This window comes from Streptopelia decaocto (genome assembly GCF_964273445.1).
Source record: "Streptopelia decaocto genome assembly, chromosome: 18".
Taxonomy (NCBI): domain Eukaryota; kingdom Metazoa; phylum Chordata; class Aves; order Columbiformes; family Columbidae; genus Streptopelia; species Streptopelia decaocto.
The window spans coordinates 7,062,553-7,077,339 of NC_138673.1; the positions used below are offsets into that span (position 1 = coordinate 7,062,553).

The 14,787-nt window shown below is 51.8% G+C and overlaps 1 protein-coding gene across 1 annotated transcript in view; it reads right to left on the reverse strand.

Annotated features, from left to right (window-relative positions):
- Window positions 1–13,284, reverse strand: part of PHF12 (PHD finger protein 12) — a 30,759-nt gene extending 17,475 nt beyond the window's left edge. Inside the window, exons 1-2 of the mRNA XM_082068892.1 lie at window positions 12,876–13,284; window positions 12,368–12,549 (exon numbers count right to left, since the gene is read on the reverse strand). Coding sequence (XP_081925018.1) covers window positions 12,368–12,549; window positions 12,876–12,941 — 248 coding nt within the window. The 5' untranslated portion in view covers window positions 12,942–13,284. The remainder of the gene's footprint in view (window positions 1–12,367; window positions 12,550–12,875) is intronic.
- Between the last annotated feature and the right edge of the window lie 1,503 nt (window positions 13,285–14,787).

Consider the following 14,787-nt stretch of genomic DNA (forward strand, 5'->3'; position numbering starts at 1 on the left):
TACAGTCAAACATCAAACCAAATCCATGTTGAGCATGAACAAGTCTCCAGCACTGACAAGCCAGACAGGGTCAGATGAAATTTGTTGGCCCGCAATAGCTGTGCTTTGTGGCAAAGGGAGAGGCCGTCTTCCTCGAAAAATCTTGCTCCTAGCACAGGGAAATGGCTCAGGATCCCAGCCCAGGCTCCCGAGCTGGAGCTGTAAAAACAAACACGCTTCCTTTGTTTAAACAGAGTCCCGGCAAGCCCTTCCCCGGTAGAAACCGCGCGCAGGTACCGCGGCCAGGCCGGCGTCACGCTCCGGCCCGCGGGACTGATGGAACAACCGCAGCAAGAACCAAACTGGTAATAACCTCGGCATTTCTGGTGTCGGGCTCGGGGGAATTCAGTCGAGCCAACACATCTGGCAGCCATTTTGAGGAGGAGCGCAGGGTTTCAGAGGCCTCCGTGTTCCAGGCGCTCCAGAAACGCAGCGCTCGGCACACGCGCCATCGTACCTGCAGCTTCTGGTTCTCATTTCCTGCAGGACTTGGATGAACAAGAGATCAGGCTCTAGACTCCACCAAAGCCTCAGCTACTGGCTGCTTTGCATGAAGTCGCAAATATTTGGCTGAAACAGTAACTTCCCCCCCTCGCCCCAAATTAATCTTTTGCTAATTGAAGCGGGGAACAGGGGCTGGAAGGAGGAGAGTAACAAATGGTCCCCGTGTGCTTGCTGGAAAATAAATCCATTCCGAGTCCTGAGGTGGATCCAATAGCTCAGGTTTTACTCCTGCTGGAAAACGAGCTCTTAGATCTGCAGCTACAGCAAGTACAGATTCATGTGGCTCATTCCCCCTCCCAGCACCCCAGGGGAAAGAAAAAACATAAAAAGCCCTACAGATTTTGATTTGTTCATAGTGAATTCAGCCCTCTGAAGCTGCCGCCGAGCGCGCCCGAACTGCTGGGAACACGTCTGCCCCATCCAGCGCCGCGGCGTGCCAGGGATCCGCGCTGCCAGGCGCCTCCGGTTATTTGTTTTAAAACTGTTACCTCAATCTTACGCATTTTACAATGAAACAATTAATACCGCGGCGAATCCCGGGAGCTGCCTGGAAGAGTTAGAACAGGTTTCTTCTTAAGTGCGTACGTTATTGTCCCATTTGTTATGTCTGAATTATCTGCTCAATAACCATGAGATCCTACATACACCGTACTCTCAAATGACGGCTTAGAGAAGCATTTTAATGAGCGCTGCTACCCAAAGGGCTGAGGAAGGAGGGGGAAAGATCAGTTTCAGACCAGCAGCAAGGTCTGAGCTCTCAGACTACCCTCCGAGTTTTTTTTGCTTGCTCTCCAGGCCTAACTGCTATAGCGAGTGTATTAAAAGACAGATTCTGCTTCTCCTGGTTAATGAACTGTTCATCAAGGCGGCTCGCTGCACTAACAAAGACTGATGAGCGCTGCTCCAGCACCGCCGGGCTCCCCGCGAGCAGAGAGCGCGTCCTGGGCCCCCGCAGAACACCGGGAAGCGCTAACGAACGCCGTTTTAATTGACTAGTTACGACCACATTCTTCAACCTTTTACTGTAAGCGTAAGAGAAACTGATTTTTAAATCCGAACAGGGAACTTGCTCTTCATACCCAAGGTAAGAATGAGGAGTCTGGCAGGAGCGCCCCGGCCGTTTTCTGCCCATCTTTCATGGGTTCATCAGCACGCACACCTCCAGCCCTTGGTGTCCGCGGCCAACAGGACCTGGAATTGCACAGCACCAACTTGATCTTCAGCTGCAACACGTCTCCTTTCAACTACACGCCAGTCCGTGGGTACCATCCCATACAATTTGGCTGAAAGCTTCATTTCAGAAAAGTTTCCTCTTTTATCATCACAGGCAAGAGTGATGGCCAGTGCTGTTTTACCTGGACGGTTTGGGGTGACCTGATCAAAGCTGCTCAGCAGAATACAATTCTGAATTTAAGACAAGACAGCTCCGAAGAAGCGAGTTTGACTTTCAAGGTTAATATCTATACAAACACCTGGAAGACCAGATCTTATGAAGCCTCTGAAAATTAAAGGAGATGTTAATTACTGCCTCTTCAAAAGGAACAACACTGATACAAAGTCATCTGCCGTAATACTAGTCTCATTGCTTTTTCTAAAAAAGTTAAATACCGTCTCCCAAAATTCATACCATATTTATGGTGTCAGGACTTGCTCTTATAAACTTTTGGACGAGCTCCCATGGTCAGAACATTATGCAAAGCCTCTCTTAAGTAAAATTTAAATGCCGACGATGAAATTTTAAAAAATCTCCAAGAGTCACCCATATATTAGGAGCTTTTATCAAGCAAACAATAGCATGAAGCTACTTGGCTTTTCAATTTCACACTCCGGAGCTCTCATACATCAGATGCCTGTTGTTAGTCCAAATCCCATAAGTACTCTTCACTTTGCTGACCTCAATAAATAAGTAAACAAACGCTCAAAGGAATGGCACCTTCTTCAATACAAACTGGGCCAGAGCTCCCAAATGAACCAGTGAGAAGCAGACCTGAAGTTATTTACACATTGCTGGTGCCATGTTCCCTGGAGGGCACGTTGATGGCACCGAGAGCAGCTCCGGACCTGTCGGGCTACAGCTGGAAAACAAACTGGTGTCTGGCAAATCTTTCTTGGACTTGTCTTTGATGGCAGTTGTTGTCAACAATCAGACTTCGATATGTCTTTTTTCTGTGCAGGTAAAAATATTAATAGTAAGCCCACAAAAAAAATGTAGGCAAGGATGCTTTTCCTTCTCAGAAATCTCATTATTAACTAACCAAGACTCAATGACAGGCTTATAATGAAGGATGCTGGTTATGTTTGCCAGTTAGATAAAGGAAAAAGGCTTTTGGCTCTTCTATGGGCCTCCTATTTACCCTGGTGATGGATAGAGCTACAGCTGCTCTAGCAGCTCCATAAAGAACAAGGCTCCCTGGCTTCCTATGGCAGGGCCGCCACGAAAACAAACCGGGGAACCAGCCTGGCTGCCGGCGCGGGACAAGCGCCCCATTGAGAAAGGCAGAAAGTTGCATCATTTACAATTTCAGTTCTTTTACTGTGCCCAAGTGACGCACTTCTGTTCACAGCCGCTCCGAAACCCTGCGGGAGGACGACACCTGGAACACAGCGCCGGGAGCCTCTACCTTATCGATAATAAAAACCCCACTAAACAATTAACAGCTGCAGCCCGTTCCCAGTTCCATTGCACACTCTTACCTTCCTATTGCGACCACTGCATTAAACAAGAGTTTACCCTTTTCTGAAGACAGAAGTCAGACCTGACAGACGGTTCTGAGGAACACTGGCAGCTCTCTACTCTATCCCAGCAGCGTCATGACTATTCCTCAGCACAAACTACTCAGGGCAGGTCTATGAGTTCTACATGGAGAAAGCCATGACACTCAGGAGTACAAAATACGTTCTTCCTGATGAAGCCGAAGATTTCTCAAGCACCAAAGCAGAGAGGACAAAACGTCAGATAAGCCAGGCTTAATTTCTGTTCTTCAGAGACCTATAAGCGTGGCCTGATCACATTAACACTTAGAAAGTTTCAGGAACTTTCTGGTCTTGATCAGGCTCACATGTTTTATAGGTCGTACCTACTCAAAGCCAGTAGTGCAGTTCACATTAACTACAGAGCACCAGCCACTACACTTTTATCTGTGCTGAGATCCTTTCTCCTGAGAGAAGGAGTGGGAAAAAACCTCAATAGCAGTCAGCATAACTTCATTTATATTGAAGTGAAAGTCTTGAGCGTGCATATAAAAAGTTTTAAATTACTAACATCCAGCAAGGAGACCTGGACATCACTGGACAGGTCGGTACATGATTATTCCAGCTGCCACCATGCAAAGAAAGGAACCAAAATGACCAGTTATGCCATCACCTGGAACGCTGCATTCCCTTAGCACACATCCTTCCAACAGCGCGGCCAGGGGTGGAAATAAGGGTTCAGCAACAGAGAACAGAAGCAGGATTGAAACACCATTATAAGGCCAGACAGAGAGAAACACTGGGAATCAGAAAAGTTCCCTCCAACGTGATGAAGTTGAACTTTTTTTTTGGTCTCGGACCTGACAAGCAGGAGAGTCCAATAAACTGGATAAGCTGCGCGTAAACATGTGATCACCTGATGTAATTAGTTACTTCTATTTATAGAAAGAACCTGGCCCACAGAGACCATTCCCCAGACAACTCTTTAGTTATTAACCTCATTAACATCTGACAATAAATTAAAGGAAGTATTGTTTTTTTAGGATATTAAATTTCCATATATATATATATATAAAAGAGCTCTGTGTAAATAACTATGCATAAGAAGGTGTATAATACCATCTGTACTGCACTGAGATTTTTTTTTTTAATTAAAGTTTGGTTGGTTATGAACTCTGATATTTCGGATGTATCCGCTAGCTTTGCATTTATAAGGACAAATCATGGAAGTCAGTAGGAAGACTTGTTGACTTTGGAAAATTTGGGTCAGACCCAGAAATTCAGGCATTCTGCACATCCTGACTCTGGTTTCTTTCCTGTGCACTCACGCCTGTGCTGCAGACAATGGTAACAATAGCCCGAATTCAATGTCCAGATTCATTATTGAGTGTTCAGATCTTTATAACACCCTCTTCTTAACAGATTAGAAGTCGTCTTCTCAAAGCAGGATGACACGCAGGGCAGCATCAGGGAAAAGAAAGAGGGCTGAGGAACAACACAGCTCTTGTGAGAATCACTTCATCCAATTTTGTCTTTAAAGAACAATAAATGAAGAGACATCTCCGGTGGGGAAAAGAAAAATATAATCAAAACACAGGTCTGAGAGGTTTCCAAGAAGGGAACACATTCAGCCCCAGCCATACCGAATGTGTTCAAAGGAGACGGGGGTGAAAGGACAGAAGCAATAAGGTGGAAAAAAAGAAAGCAGCACATCAGAAGAGGATGAAGGACAGACCCATAAAAGCAAAAGCGTGCATTTGTCTTCACATGGGCACAAGGGAAGTAGAATCCTGACATCCACATGCGGACCAGGCTTTCCCAAGAACACTGGGGAGGAGAGGGGAAAGGGTAACAATAGAAATATCCACCAAAAAAAACCCTTAAAGCACGTTATAAATTCTTTTCCGGATCACCTTCACATCCTGCTCCTGTTGCTATTCTAGACGGAGATCGCCGGGAAGTCCACGTGACGCCTTGCCCAAAGCCAGAGCCTGCACAGGCAGGTGTTTCACACCAATCACCGGCGCCTGCCAGAAATCCAGCGTGGGGTTTTCAGCCGGCTAAATCGCATCCTCGGGCCGCCGCTTTCTGCAGGGTTCAAAGTCGGAAATCTCCAGCTCCATCTAGTTTACTTCAAGCGACTCGTGCAGAGCAGACGTCAGCAGAACTGGGTTAGAGTTGGGTTCAGGCGCTAGATTTCCCCCAGCTGGCTGAGATGCTCTTTGCCTTTTGTACTCAAGATCTGACACACCAACTGGAAAAATGATTTATAGATTTTTTTTCTTCTTCACTTTTTTGGTTATAGGGAGCATTTACTCCATACCCTAACAAGGTATGTAATTGCGTTACAACTGATATCTGTCAACCCCCTTATTAAAGAGAAGGTAAGGCACTATTTTTACTCGGCTTACAGAGTTACTGGATACTGCAGCATTCCTCCGAGGAAGCTGGGCAGACATCTAGTGAGCGGTGGAGTTGGAGGCAGCGTAAATCAACTACTGCAGGAAGGAAAAGCCAGTTCTGACAATCTGATGTGTCACAAAAATCACAAGTTGAGCCAGTAACCTGACGTGGCAAGATGCTTTTTGCTTACACTCACTCATTTCAAAGCCAGCACTTCATACCCCTATAACAAAGCCATATTATACTCTCTGATACATTAGCATTTTCACGAGTCCAAGCTTACTTCCTGACTGGTTTGAAAAACAACAAAACCCACAACAGGTACATCCTTCTTACATGTGATTTATATTGCAACAGGCAGCACTCCCTAAATATTCAGACTTTGTAATACATGCTTTCAGGAAGATACACCTCTTTCCTGCTCCCTTTCTTCAGAGCAGATTCCTGCTATTTGCCACCGACATGAGGATTAATAAGGGCTCCAGAGCACAGGAGAAACTCAAGAACCTGGCACGTACCAGCGAGTCAGTCTAGCAATAAAAGCAGTTTAACATCCACTTGTGTGGGTCAATAAACAGAAGAATTGCTGTTAGCGCCTTTACTGTGTAGAAAAACTGTTTCAGTATCGGTGCTGCAACCGAAATCTCGAATTGGCTCAGCCTGCCCTGCACACGGAGCCCTGTCCTCTGTGCAGGTGGTTCTTCACACCACAACAGCACCTACAACCCAAGGCAAAAAGGGCAGTTTCACAGGGAAAATAATCGATTTTTCATACTGACCCTTAGTATACAAACACAGTTCTGTTGCTGACAACAGTATGGGGGCTCCCCCCACCCAAAATGTCCTTCACACCCGCTGTAACTGAAGCACAGCGGGTGTCAGACGTGCTGATCGCGACTTGTTTCCCATTTCCTACTTCCACCTGAAGCAACACTGCGAAATGGAGAGAGAGGGGAGAATTCTGAGAGCACTTTACGTCATAAACGCAGTAGCCCTCCCATTCCTGGCTATAGGATCCACAGGCGGCTGCACGACCTTAACAACGCCGACCTTGTACATGATAAAAAGACACAAGTTAAACAGAGGTGAATATATTTACAAGATAGCGCTAAGATTTCCATAACAAACAGTAATTAGCAGATTGGTATTATGAATCTAATCCAATTAAGAATTTCCTTTGCAAATGCCTGGAGGAGCTGGAATTCCTCTGGGAAGACCTTTCCGCGTTTTGCAAGGCTCCTGTGAGTCACGCCTGCAGGTCTGACACACCGGGAAAGACCAGGGAACAAAGCCCTGAGCTCCACCTCGAACCCAGCCGCTGAATTTCGGGAGGCCACTCAAAACCAGGCCCTGCACCAGCACAAAAAAAGGACTCCTCAGTTCCACAAGCCCCACTCAGCATAAAACTGGCGCTTTCCCAAGCAAAAGGACAAAACAGCGGAGAACTCTGCTTATTAACAGGCTCGCACCGTGCCCTTTTAAACGGCTTCAGATCCCTACGGATGTTGGGCGTAACAGCAGTCCATACAGCGGCCGCGGCTGGAGACAAAGAGTAAGTTAAGCAGTTAAATGTTGACTTTGACAGAATCCTAACTCTCTGCTCCCACCGCTTTCCGCTGATGCTGAGAAGGGCGGCAGCAATTCGCAGCTTGGTCTGAATGCCCAGCTCTTGCCCACGCTGCAAAATCCGCTCACGCTCAGCTTAACACGAGCAACACGCAGGCACACGCAGGTGAGAATTGTGGTTTGCCAGTCCCAAAATTCGATTAGTTCATCAAATTCTTACTGTGGAGGGTTTTCTGGTGCCCTCAGCTTACACCCGTAGATTTAGGCTGACCTTATCTGCCTTTGCATCGAGAGATTTAGGACAAAACAAGGAGAGCAAAAGAGCTCATTGGTACAACTTTGCTGAACAGAACTGCCAAGACCGATCGTGTTACCACATCTGCAGACACATGCGCAGTCACCCTCACACAGAGAAACGGAGCCAGCGCGATTGCTTCCTTCTGGTTTAGGACTGAGACTACACTGGCCCTGGCTACCAAAACATCAGAATCAAAGATACATACAAATAAAAGCTGTTGCGTTCTTAAAAAAAGTACATTGTTTTAACAAACTACCAGTTAAGATACATTTAACTTAATGTCTGAAATGCAACAGTTTGCTCTCTGTTCTTTAAGATGCAATTACATGCATATTAAAGTAGGTTTTTGCCAGTCATTTAATGGGTAAAAAAACCCCAAAACTAAACAGAAAGCCTCACAATAAAAACTTTCTGCAATGAAACCACAAACTTTTTTGAAGCTGTCGGAAGCGCCAGTGTGCAAGAGCTGCAACACATATAATTCGATGTATTGAAACCCCACTCCTCTGCAGCTCACTGTTAGGCCTGAAGTTAAGCCAGCACCTTCCTGGGCATCCTGGACTCCTTCAGCCCATTCAAAGCTCCACCTGAAACTCCTGGGGCAGCCAAAGATGCCCATTAAGGGGAGGATTAGCTAAAACAATGGATGGGCTGATGTTTCCCTCCCCTCACACAGAATGGATATTTGAATAAAAAACCCCAAGCTAGACCAAATGCCAAGATAAGGCAGGACAATTTAGACCTGAATAAGGCAGGGAAAGAGTTATTGCCATGTCCTGCCAGCCAAACACAACTTTTTTTCCATTCTTTGTGCAAAGCACTTAACTGACCTGACTCATAGAAAATATGCAAAACTCCGGCTAGTTCAGCTTCCTCTGCTGCTCCAGTTCTTCGACAACCAGCTGCCAAAGCAGGGGCGAAACGCAGCCAAACGCTCCAAATATAATCACGAAGCGGCAAAAAGTTTGATGGAGCTACCAGGCCCCAGTACAGATGCAAAGAACCTCTCCCAGCAGCTACTGGAAGCCTTTTTGCTGGGCAGTGCTGCAAAACTGGCACCGTCTCTTTACCGTAACCGGCACCTTTAGGCAACTCGGGTCACTTTGCAATTCACAGCCAGCAGCGAGCGATTTGTAAGAACGGCAGCATTCAGCAAGGTTAGCGATTTTGGGCTCCTCCAACCAGAAACTCAGGCAGTGAGAGTTTAAAAAAAAAAGAAAGAGAGAAAAAACAAACACGAAACTGTTCTGTGTTAGTTCTTTCTCCCTCCTGTTGTCACTCCCCTCCCCCAGCTTGTTAACTAAACTTTTCCTCTCCCAGGGATCTTTCTAATCCTTCAGCGAAGCTGTAATGAATTTGCAACATCAGTCACTTTGCAAACGTGAATCAAGTTTACGGCGAGCTCAAGAAAATAAGGGGAATTCTAACAATCGCACAGCCAGGAGGACGTAAACGGGGAAGAATAGCAGAAGTACTGGAAAATTGGTTTTTCAATCATGTAAAGGAGGAGCGTACAGCATTCCCAGGGGCCTGGGTTAAGGCAGAACATCAGAATGAAAATGCACGCTGCACCATTTCCCAAAGCAGCAGGTCATGGGCAAACAGCATAACAAAAACCAGACTTCAGCTAAAAAAGCTCACGTTCTGTTTTCAAGAAATATTAGGGACAGAAAAAAAAACCCTCTCTGGAAAGTCAAACCTGAAGACAGTCACCTGACTATGACATTAATCCAAGTATGTTGAAACTAAGTATCTGGAAGGGATTTCACACTTTCCTGTATCCTGCCCACCAAGCCAGTTTATCTGCAGCCGGGCTGGTGGCAACAATGGACTTTCACAGCACCTGTAAGAGTGTTACGCCTAACTAGTGATTCTGAAACGGAGTTGTGAGAAGAAATGACACCCAACAGATGAATCGGGAAGCCACGTCCACCCACGTTAATTCAGGAGAGCAGTCGTTCCCACAGCGTATCAACAACACTTGTTGTTTACCACCGCAGACGTGTTAAACTATCAGGCTTGGAAAGTTTTGGGGGTTTTGGTCGCGCACCTTCTGTTTTCTGCAGAAGACAAGAGGTTTAGGTGCTAAGTTGAAGTTGAGGCAAACTGGGGAAGCCAACTTGTTCGCTACAGGTTTAAACAACACGATACAGAGGAGCCTTCTCTATACAGGAAGAAACAAAACCCGTTTATGGGCCACTGAGCTGCGTTTACTCCTGGGTTTGTCCCCAGCCTACTGCGTGACTTGGGCCGATCACACCCGCGTCATTCATTTTCTTTTCTAATATGGCCTCTCCTATACAGCTTTAATCAATTTATTACAAATCCTACACCAATTAAGAACTGCTCTTCTTTTTCTATATTGATAATAAATGCAATCTGGTATTAAAGCTTACAATAAATATTTAAAGAACAGGTAAGCTGTTGACACAACCCAGCTAGTATGCCCCAGCAGTATACTTAAGCTGCTATTCAAATGACTTAAGCATTGTGTTATAGCTGCTGTTCTTTAAATAAAAAAAAAGGAGGCAGAAAGGAAGTTGCAAGTGCTGCCTTTAAGTTTGTATTCAGAACAGAAGTTTACTTCAAGCAAGATGTAGGAGGCAAAGGGAAGCAAACATGAAAACAAAACCTGAACATCCCTTTGAAACAACCTGGTTCCACTGAAGGCCTTGGCTGAGTGACGGACAGAGATCCACGAGCAGGGGCGCAGAGCTGGGCCCAAACCAGAGGCCTTTAGGCCAAGCCTATCCAGCACCGCTTCAGACTGGGCCTCATCCTGCAGCAGAGTCTGGGCTGCTGTCAAAATGATCGTCTGAGAGATATCCCAGGAAGGGCAACAAATATGGTGAGAAAGCATGACCAGGATTGCCCCTTCCATTTCTGTTCTGAAGGCTGACTAGTTAGCCAAATACGTATTTTTTAATAATTATAACGCAACTAACCTGAGTACAGCCAAAGTTTTACAAATATCTGATGTACATGGCTCACTAACTGTAAGAAACTTGCCAAATCAAGACATGAAATTCAGCCAGATTTAGCCTCGTACAAAGTGGTCGCATTTACACTTGGGACTAACTACGATTCCGAGTCAATCAGGAAACCCTACAGCGTTAGTCACAGCTCCTCCATCTCAAAATGTGCAGTTTTAGCCAACGCTTGAGCCTCATTAAGAGAAGGCTCAGGATGTGTTCAGTAGCATCTGGAAGCAAACACTGAGTTTTAAGCATCTACACCCAATAGAAGAAAAAAAAAAACACCTTAAATCATAGCTCACCAAGGAGGCTAGGCAAAAAAAATTAATCATAATTAGCATTCTCTTAGTAAATATTAGAGGATCTGCACCACCACCAGTAGCACTTCCTCAGGGTAGGAGGGATGATGTCATGGCTGCACGCTACAGCATTGTCGGTTCATCTGGCTGCACGCTGCTAACGGGACACTCCCTACAGACCTGTGACCGCACACTCAGTTTTCCTGGTATCAGCAATCAGTTTAATAAGAGTTCAGAGACCTGCAATTAGCATATAAACGCGGTATAACCACCAAGCAAAAGAAAAAAAATAAAAACAGGAAAAAAAATAAAAAAGCAAAGAGGAGACAGCTGTAACAGGGTGGCAAACAAAGCTCCAAAGCATGAAAGAGAGAAAGGAATGTGGTTAAAAAATCTCCCCTAAGGAACAGTACTCTGCACGCCCAAGCTCCAGCTGTTTGACTTGCCCTGTTCCCTCCTCCACTCCATTATCCACCCTGGCTGCTCTAATTTAACACAAACCGCCCGCCTGCGCCAACTCTTGGAGGGGAGATTCGGGTGAAGCAGCTTTGGATGCATCTGGGCTCCCAGTGCAGAAAGGTAAAAAACTTTGGGGCGGAAAGTTGAGGCGCCTTTGGCGGGTCGCTTTGTGCCCAGAGCTCAGGGAGCTGCGAGAGAAGGCAGCGGAGTCCTTCCCCGCTGCAGCCTCCGCCGACCAGAGCTCTGCCACCGCCTCCACGCGCGCCTCGACACCCAGATTTGCACGCAGAAAGATCTGCCTTCATCAACAAAGCCACGCAAATCCCGGCGAGGGGACCCGGCTGCCCCCCAGCTCACGGCAGGCACCCCCACGGAGGAGACAAGCAGGTCTGAAGAGTCAGGAGGAAGGAAAAAAAGGAGGGAAAGGAATAAAACCGGCCAATTTTAAAGTCTGGAGGCCTGGATTTCCACAGGGAAGGTATTTTCACGTTGGAGATACTGGGGGGAGGGCCGCGAGGGTTTGGAAGTCATATATGCAGCCAAAATGGCGCTGAGAATAAAAATATAATTTAAAGGAAGGTCGCCATATTGTAAACAGTGAGGCAGGGAGACACAGAGACAGCAACCTCCATTATTCCCAGCAGCTGCAGCAGCACGGAAGCGCTGGGAACGTCAGGCCTGGCGCGGAGACGCCACCGCCGCTTCCCGCCCCCCCCGGGCAGGACTCTCCGGAGAGCCCCCCCAAAGCAAAGCACCCTTAGAGAAGGGTGAGGAGGGGAAGTTTTTTTGCCTGGGGGCGGGGGGGTTGGAAGGTTGGGATGGGGCAGCAGTAAAGCAGCCAGGCCCGCGCAGCCAGCAGCCTCGCTCCTCCTCTTGGCTGCTGCTCAGCACAAAAAGAAAGGCGGGTGCTGGACCCCCCACCCCCGGAGAAAGCAGCGAGGGGGCTTTTTGCCCTGGCTGCTCAGAGGGATGGACCCAAGCGGGGTGTGCAGCTCCTTTTTGTCCCTGCCCAGGATGGTGTCCCCCCTGCCTCCAGCCAAAGCAGGGACCTAACGGGAAGCGGGAGCTGCCGGAGGGAGGGAAGGAGCCTCCGGACCGGGACAGCCAACCGGGGGGACAGCGGCGAGCCTTACCAGCACTGGAGGTGGAACGCGGCGGGGCAGTGATCGCAGCACAGCAGATCCCCTCCTTCCTTGCAGCTATCGCAGCTATCGTGGTTAGTGGCCCTGCCACTTCGCCTGGGCTCCTTCTCAAGCCTCCTGCTCTTCTTCTCCCCATCTTCGCTCTTGGGGGGAGCCAGGAGGGCTTGGATTTGCTGCACATGGACGGACAGACAGACAGAAAGGGGCTCTGAGGGGCTGGGATGGACCCTGACCCCGAGCGCCCTTCTCCCGGCTGCTGGACCGGGGAGAGCGGCCCCGGGCCCGCCGGGGGGGACACGGGGCCTGTGCCGGGTCCGCCCCACCCGCCGGCCCCGTGTCCGGGAAGGCCTCTCCCGGGGATTGGGCGAGCCGCCTCGGTCCCTCCGCGCTTCCTTGTATGGCCACGGGGCTCCGGAGGGGGGGCGGGGGGTCCCCTCCCCATCCTGCAGCCCCGCGGCCTCCCCCGGCCGGGCCTCCCCCCCCGCGGCCCGGGCCTCACCTCCATGAGCCCCCCGGAGGTGTCCAGGTCGTAGACGATCGTCTTGGTCTCCATCTTCTCCCACATTCATCCAGCCCGGGAGCGGCCCCGAGAGCCCCCCCCCGCAGCGAGAGGGAGCGGAGCGGGGGGTGGAGGGCGGGGGTGGCCCCTCAGCGGCGGCGGCTCCGCGACGAGGAGGGGGCGGCGGGAGAGGGCGGCGGGGCCTAGCCCACGGGCCGCTGCGGCTTGCCCGTCGTCCTCCTCCTCCTCCAGCCGGGCCCGGGGGCGGCTGCGGGGGTCCCCGCGCCCGCTGCCATGCCGCGCAAGGTGGGGGGATGGAGGGGGCGGCGCAGCCCCGCGCCCGCCGCCGCCGCACACGCACCGCGCACGCACCACACACAGGCGGCGCCGACGCTCAGGGCCCCGCCGCCGCCGCCGCGCCGCCCGCGCATGCGCAGACCGCGCCCCGCCGCCCGGGGGGATCCCCCCGCCCTCCCCGCCGCCCCGCGCGCACGCGCGGCCCCGCGCCGCCGCCCCTCCCCCCCCCCGCCGCCTCCCGCTCTCGGCCCTGGCGCGGCGGGGGGGTACGGGGGGGGAGCGCACGCCCCACCACTGCGCAGGCGCGGCCCTGGCACCGCCCCCCCCCGTCGCGCTCGACTGGCTCCGCCCTCTTCCCGCGCAGGCGCGCCAAGGCTCTGCGCAGGCGCGGGAGAGGCGGGGCGAAAGGACGACGGTGCGCAGGCGCGTGGCTGCCGTCACGTCCCGGGGCCGTGGGGAGGAGCGAGGCAGTGGGTGACGTCACGACGCAGGGCGGGGCGGCGGGGCCCACCCGCCGGCAGGGGGCGCACGGGGAGTGGCGCGCCCGTGCGGAGGGGTGGGATCCTGGTCGTGACGTAATCTCGGCGGAGGCCACGCCTCTTAAAGGCGCACTGCCCTCCCCCGCTGAGTGTGGCGGGAATAGGCCGCACGGGGCGGGGGAGGATGGCGTGGGGGGGCGCAGGCGTCAGGATGGGGGCTCAGGGGTCACTCTGGGGGGGGGGGGGTGCACCCCCTCCGGGCTGCCCTGCCCGGCTGAGGAAGACGCCACCGCTTCTTCTAAAACACCAGTTTTATTAATGAAACAACCAAAAGATGGGGGGGGGCACCCTCTCCAGACCGGGGGTGGCACGGCTGGGGCCGGGGCCAAGGCCACCAGCCCGGGCGGGACGCGGCGGGGGGCACAGCCACGCCCGGTGCCCCCCTGTGCCCCCGTCCCCCCGGGCTGTCAGCCCGGACCCGGCCCTGCTGGGGGGATCGTGCGGGGGGGGTCACGCCCATGGCGGAGGGGACGCCCCGGGGAGGGTGAAGCAAGCGTGGGGACCGAGGGGACGCAGCATGCTCGGGGCACGGTGGGGGGACACGACCCTGCGTGGCGGTGCTGAGAGAGACGGGGGTGCAGGGGGGGCCAGGCCCTGTGCGGGGGGTGGGCGAGGGGTGGGGGGGTGCACCCCCATGGCCACCCCAGCCCCCTGGTCCCTCCCCGGGGTTCTGCAGGGCATCCTGCTGCCCCCTCCGTGTTGGAGCCCCGGGGAGCCCTGTCCTTACCTGGGGAGTCCCCACAGCCTCACTCCCCCTGCCCAGGTCCCTCCTCCATCACGGGGGGGCTGGGGGGCTGCTGTGCCCCTGTGGGGGCCAGGGGGCTGGATGGGGGCCCCACTGGCTCAGCATCCCGAAGCGTGGGGTGGGGATTGGGTGACAATGGGGCTCGGGCAGACCCCGCGGGGATCTGGGTGGGCTGGGGGTGACAGGGGGGTGGCCAGTGCCCTGGTCTGTCCCACCGAGCGCTTGGCCTGTGTCTCCTCGGGAGAGGTGCGCCCGGCCCATGCGGGGGGCCGGTGGGCACGGGGGGGCCCAGGAGGGGTGGTTGCAGCGCCCAGCTCCGCGCTGCCCGCGC